Source organism: Acomys russatus, chromosome 28 (genome assembly GCF_903995435.1).
Source record: "Acomys russatus chromosome 28, mAcoRus1.1, whole genome shotgun sequence".
NCBI classification, from domain to species: Eukaryota; Metazoa; Chordata; class Mammalia; order Rodentia; family Muridae; genus Acomys; species Acomys russatus.
Genome location: NC_067164.1, coordinates 35,633,395 through 35,644,921, shown reverse-complemented (window position 1 = coordinate 35,644,921; position 11,527 = coordinate 35,633,395). Strand labels below are relative to the sequence as shown.

Genomic DNA, 11,527 nt, shown 5'->3' with positions numbered 1-11,527 from the left:
GAAGTAAAAAGACACACTCAGGATAAAAGGAAGTTCTCAAGCCAGACATGGCGGTGCCCACGTATTCCCAGCAGTTGGGATGCTGAGGCTAGAGGAATGCAAGAACAGGCTAGCCTGAGCTATAGAGAGACCCCCACACCCCAAAAATTAAAATAAAAGAAAGTTGAAGTGGCTCAGTTGTATAAAAACCTTGTTGGTGTGTGTGTGTGTGCGCACGTGTGTGCACGTGTGTACACGTGTGCATATCCATTGAACTCTTGTCTCTGACCAGTGAGCCTCTAAGGACTGGTATGTGGAAGCCACCGTTTCACTAAAGATGTCACCTTCTTGCCTCTAGATGCTGGGCATTGGTGTATTTCCTGAGCTTGCAAGATGCTGCAACCCTCAGAGATGACAGTGCCAAACAACTGAGTTAGGAACTCGCTGTCATTCTCAGTCCTGGCTCCTACCCAAGCCTCGGCCTCTGTCACCATGGTCCTGAGGCCTCCTATGCAGCTCTGGACTCCTTCCCTTTGGTTCCCTTAAGCATCAAGGCATGTGAGTGGTGGAGGCCCAGCTCAGTTGGTTTCTGGTGGTTAGGACTTGTTTGTCCAAGCCACAACCCTCTTACCCTTGCCCCATAGCACCTAACTGACCCTAGGCACTGGCCAATTTCTGATGGAAGGCCTCCACCCCCCTCCTGCCTTCTCCCATCACCCTGCTCCTCCCCTTGGCTGAAACCTCAACTCCTGCAGCCCAGCTCTCTGTTGGCTAGCAGAGGCCGTGACATTGAAAAAAAAAAAAATCAATTTGACCAGGCCTTGGTGTTTCTGTTCGGGGCTGCAGTGGGAGAAAGGACGAGGGTTTGTCTCTTTGTTGTCTGTCTGTCTGTCCGTCTTTTTCCCTGATCGGAATATTGGGAGAAGAAAAGAACAGCTTGAGAAAGGACTGGGGACGCTACCCAAGGGAAACTAGGGCAGTAAACACCTACACAGATATCTGAGATTTGAATGTCGCTGTTTGCCCTGGAAGATCCTCACACAGTTCCCCTGGCCTTTTGCCCCCAATCATCCCTTTCCTCAGCCTGTCAGACTCCATTTCTCTTGCAAAAGCTACTCCCAGCCCCAACTTTAGAGGCCTCATTGAGAACTCCATCTGCCTGTGAACGCTGATGGCCTAGAAGATAGCTTGGCTTTCGCTCCACTTGGGGACCTGACTATCACCAGACTGTAGCACTTTCTGTGAAGAAAGGGAGGGAAGTAGACTAGACCTTCCTGCCGCTTCTCCTTGGCACGGGACCTGCACACCTATGAAGGCTGACTGGCTCATTGTACATCTGAGGAGGGGAAAAAGGCTGGGAGAGGGAGAATGACAAGAGTGGTTTAAATATGGAAAGAGGGGTAGAATGGTCTTGGGAGATGTTCTGGAATAAAGGGAATGGAAGGCCGCTTGGTTTCCCCAGGCAGGCGACAGGCCCACCTTAGTCTTCTTCTTCTTTTTTTTTTTTTTTTCCACCTTAGTCTTCTTATCCCCGGTCCTGTAGGTGGAGTCTGAGGAAGAACAAATGGGTCGCGAGTAGCGGAGTGAGCTTTGTGGGGAAGGGGCGAGGACACGGTTATCCACAAGCCTTAAGATCGTGGAACCAGGTGAGCAGAGGCCAAACCCCACGACCTTTTGGTGGTCGCTGTCCAAAGCATCACCCACCCCCACGCCCCGACCTCCCGCGAAGGAAACCCCGCCCCCGCTGCTCCTGCGCGCCCCGCCCAGGCCCGCAGCGCCGCTGCAGCGCGAGGGGCGGAGAGGCACAGCGCGGCGAGAGGACCAGACGCCCAGGTCGCCCGCATCCAGTGCCGCAGGAGACCCAGAGTGCACCTTCGCTGGGGAGTCCCAGCTGCTCCCTTGGCCCCAGCGACAGATCATCTGTCCTCCGCCTGGACCCCAGCTCAGCGCTCCCTTCCTCCGGAGCATACGCTACCCCTTGCAGCCGGAGACGCACCCCAAGCCCCTCCCCGGCGACCACCATGGCGGAGACCAACAACGAATGCAGCATCAAGGTGCTTTGCCGATTTCGGCCCCTGAACCAGGCCGAGATTCTGCGCGGGGACAAGTTCATCCCCATTTTCCAAGGGGACGACAGCGTCATTATTGGGGTAAGTGCTTCATCCGAAGGAAATTAGAGGAGGGGTCGGGATGCAAACATCTTTTCACCTCCGAGGCTCAGCCACTCCGCCTGTCATTCTGCAGCGGCTCCGGCTGCTCATCCTCCATCCTCTCCCGCCGCAGCCCCTCCTCTCCCCTGCATCAGGATGGCTGGGTGTGGCCTGCCTAGGCCTGCAGCCAAGTCTCTGCAGAGTGAGAGGGGGCGCCTTCCCCGTCACCAGGAGCCCCAAGTTGTCTTTGCTACTCTCTTGGTATGTTCCCACCCCTTAGAGCCAGCTCCCTGCTTTTGTGATGTTTTTCCCTCTCCCCTAGAGAAAGCGCGTTTTCTTTGTTATTGGCTCTCATCAATACCCCAACCTCCACAGAGGGAGGGGAAGGTTAGTGGGTGAGATAGACGTGAAACGGAAAGGCTAGGGTCTCTGTGGATGAGGGAGTGGGTTCTAGGACCAGCCCGTCATTCTCGCCTGAAGTAGTTGCTGCCTGAACTTGGAGTGGGGGAGGGGGCACAGGTCTGATGAAAGGTTTTCTGGGAAAGAAATGCGTTGATGCCACACCCAACTGGGCAGTTAGCCTCTAGAATCCTAAGGGCATGCCTGCCTTTCTGCCCCAAGTGGATTTCAGACTCCCTAAACCCTCCCAAGACAGAATGCTTCAAGAACTAAGAAGATGTGATATTGAGTGCTACCTGGTCATGGCAGCCCTTCCCTGTGGAGATCACCACAGAAGCAATACTTTCTGTGTACTTGGTTTTCCATGCTTAGGACTGAATTCTCAGGACCGCAGTATGAATTAAGTAGTGTTCGGATTTCCATTCTGCAGATGAGGAGGTTGAGGTCCAAGGAAGTTGAACGACTTTTTCAAGGTCATGCTGAGAATCCATAGACCGGTTCGGTCTACAGACCTGAACTGGAATCTGTAACTCCCAAACTGCCATGTTTTTCCTTTATGCCACCTTGCCTCCCCAGATTTCTGTTCCAGACCGTTACCTGTGCTGGACTAAGGGGACTCTAGGTCTTGCCCCTTCTGCCTTTCTTAGGATGTTACGGACTTTCAGGCTGTGAGTTAGGTGAGAGGATCTGGGGTGGCTTTCTGTAATGCTTTGGGGGTACTGAGCTAAGACACCCGTGTCAGTTTCAGAAGGGAGGGACATCTGTGAGGGCAGTCCTCAAGGTCAGGGCGATTCCTATGTGTCCGTCCACAGTGCTTGGCATAAAGCAGCTGGAAAGGAGACACCTGGGCCTTCTGAGTTGGGGAAAACAGGATCTTTGGTAAACACACCTTTGAGAAAGCCCCAGGCTCCAACACCCAGCATCTCACCCCGTGTGGTGAGCTTGGCGGGTTCTTCTGCAGTGTGAAGGAGGGCATCTCTGTTCTGTTTGCCTTAGGGACCCTTGGGACCCTGTTTGGTTAGTGCAGCCAGGCTAAAAGAAAGCCCTGAGCAACCGTGGGGGGATTCCTCTCCCTCTGAGTAACCTGGCTGGCTGGGTTTAAGTGGAGGATTTGCAATTCGAGGCCCCTTTAAGTTATAAAGGCTGAAAACCAGGAGGGGGTGGCCACGGGAAGCAAATCCACTAAGGGGTCTGCCTTAAAGCTAAACTTCCTTGTTTCAGATTTTATACGGAAGATGGACTCTTTTTAAGCTCTGTGGACCATCCTGGTGTATGGGATGGGTCCTGGCTGATGAGATAGCAGAGGAGACAGGGAGAGAGTAGGGGTGAAAAGAAGTCCCTTGTCTGTCCGTCCGGGTCCCCTGTCCCCCTCCTCCCCATGCAGACTCTACCTCAGCTCTTATCTGTCCTGCCAGTACTCCTGGGCTGCACTTGTCTCACTCTGGATCTTCCCTTGCCCAAGGCCTCCTGTTAATCTCTTCCGCCAGATGTAAATTCTTACAGGGGCCATTTTGTCTCAGGCAGCATCCTTAGAGCTGCCTGCCTCCTGGACTTTCAGCCTTCGCTCAGGTGAAGGATGGCTGGAAGATTTTTGAGGAGATCTTTGAAGGTTCCCGTGGGGGCAATGGCAACTCCTGCCTCTTGTTGTCTACTCTGGTGCTCTTTGGGAGCCAGTGCGTGGGAACTGCCTTGCTGATCAGTGGAAGCCACCACTGCACAATGTCTGGGAAGGTGAGAGAAGACAAGCTGGGGCTGAGTGGCAGATGGTACCCAGCAGCCCCTGCTCCCTCCTGTGATGGCTCTCCCCTCTCCTCTCAGCACTGTAGTTGCTCTGGCTTCAGAGGCTCTTCTGTTCCTTGGCTGCATGTGGCTTGCAGAGGGTAGGGTAGCAAGATGGAGAGACAGCTCTGTAGGTCTACATCAACTCTCTGACTTCTTTCAGGAATGTAAGGGGTCGGATTCTACAAAGTCAACAGCCTGCATCCAAGCAGAAAGGATGCCTGGGGTGTGGTCTGGGTGTGGTGTTGTCTTGGTTTGCTCTTTTTTATTTTACATTTAGAATCCGGTCTGACTTTTTCACTGAATTCATTTAAGTGTTTGTCTTTTCTCATTTATGTTCCGGCCTGGGCTGCTGCTTCTGTGCCAGGTGTGGGGGAGGAGTGACAGCAAGGAATCAATCAAAATCTCTCTCTCTCCCTCTCTCCCTCTCTCTCTGTCTCTCTCTCTCCCCCCCTGCCCCCCCCCTGCTCCCTCACTCCCTCCATTTCCTTTGCAACTGTCCAAAGCTTCTTTCCTCAGATCTCCCAAAAGTTAAGTGAATTCTGTTTTTTGGTGTTTTGAGATGGGGTTTCTCAGTGTAGCCCTGGCTGCCCTTGAACTTCCTCTGTAGACCAGGCTGGCCTTGAACTCACTGAAATCCACCTGCTTCTGCCTCCTGAGTTCTGGGATTAAAGGTGTGTGCTACCACTGCCCAGTTTATTGCTCTTTTCATGACGTTTATTTATTTGTTTGTGTGATGTGGGTGATGGGTATGCATATGCCACAGCACACATGTGAAGGCCAGAAGACAACTGTCAGCAGTCAGTTTCCTGGGACTGAACTAAGGCAGGCTACACCTTCACCCACAGAACCATCCCTCTGCCCTGGTTCTGTTCTGTTTTTGAGACAGGTCTTCCCAGGGCCTCAGCTAGTCTACAACTCTGTATTCCAGGCTGGACTCAGGGCCTCTCCTCCTATCGCAGCCTCCTGAGTGCTGGGAGTGCCAGGCATGTGCCACCATCATGACTTTGAGGGTCCTGTGAGATCTGAAGGGAAAACAAGACTCTCTTTAGCTTTGAGGGGAGTGATAGAAAGGAAAATGCAGGGCCGAGGCAATGTTCTATGGCTAGCGTCTCTCAAGCGTTACCATGGCAACAATCCCCAAGAGGGTCACCATAGATGAGGAAGTTAGGGTTCTACCAAGTGCTCCCTTGACAACTGAGCAGGTCTCTGGACCCCTAGTCCTGTGCTCCCCATGAGCATCAGCCAGCACAGGTGATGGAAAGCCATAGTGAGGTTGTGAGACCTTTCCTGAGCCAATGGACAAACTGATAGAGGGAGATTCAGAGTGGGTTCAAAGACAGCATGGCACGGTGGCTCTGCGGTTTTGTGGAGAGAGCCTCTGAAGAAGGCTAGAAGCAGTGTGGAGCTTGCAGGGCTGGGAGGGAGCATCTCAGAGGTGGAGAGATTTGCAGGGGCTTATTTCTTTCCTTCTGTCTTTCTTTGGGGTTTTTTTTTTTTTTTTTTTTTGAGACAGGGTTTCTCTGTATAGCCCTGGCTGTCCTGGACTCACTTTGTAGACCAGGCTGGCCTTGAACTCACAGAGATCCTCCTGCCTCTGCCTCCCAGGTGCCGGGATTAAAGGCATGCGCCACCATGCCCAGCGCAGGGGCCTTTCTAATGGAATAGGTCATTCAGCTTCCTAAGCTTTGCTGTTAGCTGGTGTACCATTCCCTTGGGGTGGGGGGGGGGAGAGGATGAACCAGTCCCTCTGGAAGGATTTGGGGGAGAACCACCTCTGAAATGGGGGCTTGAGGTTAGACAAGAGGGTGATGAAAGGCTAAGTCTACTTGAAAACCCTCTGAGACATGCAGAACGAGGAGGCCATGAGGAGGCTAAAGCAGAGCGGCGAGGAGGATCTGATGCACGGCTGATATGTGCAGTCCCTTGCTCACGTTGGGAATGGGGTTGCAGTCAGGGCCTCTTGGGTTTGAAACTGTGCTCACTGTAGACCGCATTTATGACACGAGAACAGTAACACTTAGCCCCTAGGATAGTGCATCCATTACATGGGATAATGTGTATAGACTGCACCGCAGCAACAGGCAAACAATTACTAATTTTGTTTTTAACTGTTATTTGGGGAGTTCTAGTGCATGTAGTGTATGCATATGTTTGTGCACATATGTGTGTGAGAGAGTGAGCCTGCATATATCCCCACATACAGAGGCCAAAGGAGGACGGCTGTATCTTCTTCTCCTGTTGGCCATTGTTCCCCTGAGACAGCCTCTTACTGAACCTGAAGCTCACTGTCTTGGCTCGGCTGGTGGCCAGGGATCCCCTGGAATCTACTTGTGTGTCTGCACCCCAGTACTAAGGTTCCAGGCACACACACACCCATGCCCAGTTTTTGTATGGGTGCTGGAGACTTGATTCAGGTCCTCGTGTGTGCACAGCAAGTGCAACTCCCCAACCTCTGTTTTTATCTTATTTTAAAATCACATTTATGGCTGAGCATGGTGGCGCATGCCTTTAACCCCAGCACTCGGGAGGCAAAGGCAAGCGGATTGTTGTGAGTTTGAGGCCAGCCTGGTCTACAAAGCAAATCCAGAACAGTCAAGGCTGCATAGAAAGACCTTGTCTCAAAAAAAAGTCACATTTATTTATTTGCTTGTTTGTGGGGGTGAGGCACACATGCCAAAGCACAGCAGTATAAGTTAGAGGACAGTTCTTTCCTCCCACCTAGCGAGTCCTGCAAGCAAGTTAGTCAGCTTGGCCACAGACAATGTTATCTGCTGAGCCATCTCACCAGCCCATGCTCATTAATTTTTTAGACAAGGTTTGGCTGTGTGACCCTGGCTGGCCTATAACTCACTGTGTAGTCCAGGATGGGTCACATTCAAACTTGAGGCAACCTTCACACTTTAGCCTCCTGAGTGGGATTACAGGTGTGTGCCTCCACCCCACCCCACCCCTGACCACCACCAATAATCTCCCAGTAACAGTTAAGTTAGCTGATTGCTGTGGTGCACACACTGTAAATCCTAGCACTCAGGAAGCTAAGGGAGGGGATTGGAGGTTTGAGGCCAGCTTGGACTTCTCAGAGAGACTATGTCTTTTTTTTTTTTTTTTTTTTTTTTGGTAAATTATATTTATTTTAAATAATTTATTCAGATTACATCCCTATTGTTATGCCCTCACTTGTATCTTCCTGTTTCCCCCTCCCTCCCTCTTTCACCCTATTCCCCTCCCCTAGGCCTGTGACAGAAGGGGGGACCACCTCCCCTACGATATGATCACAGATTATCAGGTTTCATCCAGATAACCTGCTTCCCCTTCCTCTGAGAGCCACAGGCCTCCCCACCAAGGGGAAGTGATCAAATAGGGGCACCAAAGTTCATGTCAGAGGCAGTCCTGCTCTCCCCACAACCACGGAGAACGTGCTGTCCATTGGCTAGATCTGAATTTTTTGGTTTTTCAAGACAGGGTTTCTCTGTGTAGCCCAGGCTGTTCTGGAATGGCTTTGTAGACCAGGCTGGCTTACAGAGATACACAGAGACCCACCACCACACCTGGCTTCAGAGACCATGTCTTAAAAAAACAAAGGCGAGGAAGCCAGGTGGTAGTGGAGCATGCCTTTAATACTAGCACTTGGGAGGCCGAGGCAGGGGGATTTCTGAGTTTGAGGCCAGCCAGGGCTACACAGAGAGACCCTGTCTCAAAAAACCAAAACAAACAACAAAAAGGCAGGGAAGGGGTTACTGGAGACACAGCTCAGAGGTTAAGAGCACGGTGTTCAGTTCCCAGCACCCTCGTGGGGGTTCGCGGCCATCTGTAACTCTTGTTCCCGGGCGTCAGCTACCCCCTTCTAGTCTCCACAGGCACTAGGCACGCACGCGGTACACATACATACACACGCATAAAGAAACGCTCATGGGCTGGAGAGATGGCTCAGCAGTTAAGGGCACTGGCCGCTCTTCCAGAGGTCATGAGTTCAATTCCCAGCAACCACATCGTGCCTCACAACCATCTATAACGAGATCTGGTGCCCTCTTGTGGTGTGCAGGTGTACATGAAGGTAGAATAAAGTATATACATAATAATAAATAAATCTTAAAAAAAAAAGAAATGCTCATACACATAACAATAACATAAATAGATGTTATCTTTATACATTTTGTCTCTGTGCAAGTATAATTTGGAAGAGCGAGACACTCGCCCTCTTATTAATGGTTTCACCCAAACCTTAGGCCTCTAGCATCTCTTCCTCATCAGTATGTTTATTCAACAAACCTGAGGAGGAGCTGTGTTTCGGAGACCCCGGTGTTGGGGGTCTGGAGGGATAGTGTCTTTGGGGGGAAATTCTAGTTCTGGGTGGCGATTGGCAACTCAAGGAGAAGCCTGGGCAAAGGCAGCAGTGGGCCACCAGACAGAAATGCACTGTCCAACAGGTCATGGCTGCTATGGTTCCCAGGACAGCACCTGGACGACTGGAGGCAACAACGGAGACTGAGTCCCAGGCTAGCCTGGGCTACCTAGCAAGGCCTGTGTTAATTTCCTTACCTTCCAAAAGTTATCCTTTATAAGACACTACAAAGCAGGGTATGGCGGGGCACTCCTTTGGTGCCAGCACTCTGGGAGCGGAGACAGGTGATTCTCTGTGAGTTCCAGGCCAGTCAAGGCTACACAGGGAAGCCTCCGCTTCAAAACAAAAAAACAAAAACAAAATCCCACAACATACAAACAAAACAAAAATGACACGTTACCTCAGACTCTTGGTGATCCCATCGGTCAGCTGCCCAGGTGCTGAGATCACGGGCGTGTACCACCATGGCTAGCGCATGTATCTTAGGATATATCATTTAGAAGATGCAGGTAGGGAGACGGAGAGTCTGAGGCCATGGGGCTGCTGGCTACACACAAAACAAAACAACCAAACACAAAACAAAACAAAAAGAGCTAGAAATTGGACTTGGAGTTGAGGGGCCAGCCAAGGACAGGGAAGTAGTGGGATCGTATGTCATGGCTGATCACAAGAATGGTAATAGCTCCCACTACTTAGCTCTAGAATAGCTTTACCCTTCTCACAGGCCGAGAGCCCCACTTATCTCCCTACCCCACTCCACTCCTTTCCAGCCTGGGCTAAAGAAGAAGGGTTCCCAGGCACACCTTAGCTTCAGCATTTGGAGAGCGCCCTCCATTTTAACCAGCGCTTTCTGGATTCCTCCCACTGGGAATGTTTTGAACTTGAGTGCAGTGCTCTGTGTGTGTGTGTGTGTGTGTGTGTGTGTGTGTGTGTAGATTTGGGTGTGTTAGTACCCTGTTCCCAGGAGGGCAGGTGGGAGGGGCCAGGCTGGCTGGAGAGTTATATTTAACCCCCTCTGGCTGGGTGCCTGGCTCCAGGCGGCGTGGCTGGAGATCACTGGTAGAGAAAAGAGGAGCATTCTTGGTCTGACGTGCTGTGTTTGTTTCTGTTTCTGGCTGCTGGGTGGAAGAAACATGGCCATGGATTACAGCTAACGAATTAAGGCAGACTTTTTTTTTTTTTTAAACAACATTGGAAACAATATAATTATAAACCTAATACATTTTAATTCTTAGGGAATTAAAGACAAAAGAAAGCACATAAACAGTAACAAAAAATGAATCTTATTTTATCATTTTAAGAAAAGAATTGTTACTTGGTGTTTGTTTCTCTTTTTGTTGTTGTTGTTTTTTTGTTTCCATGGTGGTGGTGGTGTTTTGGCTTTTTTTTTTTTTTTGAGACAGGGTTTCTCTGTGTAGCCCCGGCTGTTCTGGATTCTCTTTATAGACCAGGCTGGCCTCGACTTCACAGAGATCCGATTGCCTTTGCCTCCTGAGTGCTGGGATCAAAGGCGTGCACCACCATGCCCAGTTCATTTTATAGTTGTTAATCTAACCCTTCAATAAGATCTACAGGAGCATGTAACAAAATTTAAGTAATAGAAATTTACAATGAAAAGCAATTTTCCTTCTTTTCCTTAGCTGCTGCTTATCCTCCTCCTCCTCCTTTTTCCTTTTTCAGAAAAACACCATTACCTGTTTCTGTGGCCACTTCCAAAAACAAATGCACTTACAATCTAATACATACACACATTATATTCACTTAGAGTTAAGTACGTAAGCACAGGCAAACATTATGAGCATTTACAACCAAGCACATATGTCCATGCATCCTGTCTTAGTTAGAGTTGCAATTTCTGGGATGAAAAAGCAACTTGGGGAGGAAAGAGTTTATTTGGCTTACACTTCACATCCACAGTCCGTCACAAAAGGACAGGAACCTGGAGGCAGGAGCCCGTGCAGAGGCCATGGAGGGTGCTGCTTACTGCCTTGTTCCCCATGGCTTGCTCAGCATAATTTCTTATGGAACTCAGGAGCACCAACCCTGGTAGGCTCCACTCAGCATAGGCTGGGCCTTCCCCACCAATCGTTAATTAAGAACATGTCATACAGGCTTGCCCACAGCTTGCTCTTGTGGAGGCATTTTCTCAGTTGGGGTTCCATCCTCCCAGATGACTATAGCTTGTGTCAAGTTGACATAAAACTGGCCAGCACACATACATTTTTTGAAATATATTGGAGGGGTTGGGGATTTAGCTCAGTGGTAGAGCACTTGCCTAGCAAGTGCAAGGCCCTGGGTTCGGTCCTCAGCTCTAGAGGGGGGGGGGGAAATATATATATATATATATATATATATATATATATATATATATATATATATATATATATATATAGGCATATGTTATTTGTGCTTTTTAAAAAAAATTTCCCTTGTACCTTGGAGATCTTTCTGTATCAGCACATGAAATTCATTTCACCCAGCATGTAAGCATCCGTGTAATTGTCTGTGCTTAGTGTGGGCAGTCCCTCTTCTGTGCACTGATCCCTCCCCTACGATGCAAAACAAGGATATTAATTTCTTTGTTTAAAAACTTCAGATTTTCTGGGTTGGGTGTGGTATATCATGCCTTTGCCACAACACTCAGGGTCTCTGAGTTCAAGACCAGCCTGGTCTACAGAGTGAAGCCACCCAGGACTACTTAAGTGAATGTCTCAAAACAAGAACAAAACAAAACAAAAACCAAACCAACAAACACAAAACAAAACAAAACAAAAAAACCTAGTAGATTTTTCAAAAGAGGCTTTCTTATTTTGAAAAAAGTTGTTGTTGTTGCTTAAATAGGGTCTCACTATGTAGACCAGGCTGGTCTCAGACT

At 49.6% G+C, this 11,527-nt stretch overlaps 1 protein-coding gene across 1 annotated transcript in view; it reads left to right on the top strand.

Annotated features, from left to right (window-relative positions):
* The first annotated feature begins 1,760 nt into the window (after positions 1-1,760).
* Positions 1,761-11,527, top strand: part of Kif5a (kinesin family member 5A) — a 34,976-nt gene continuing 25,209 nt past the window's right edge. Inside the window, exon 1 of the mRNA XM_051170452.1 lies at positions 1,761-2,129. Within this exon, the coding sequence (XP_051026409.1) occupies positions 2,001-2,129 (129 nt within the window). The 5' untranslated portion in view covers positions 1,761-2,000. The remainder of the gene's footprint in view (positions 2,130-11,527) is intronic.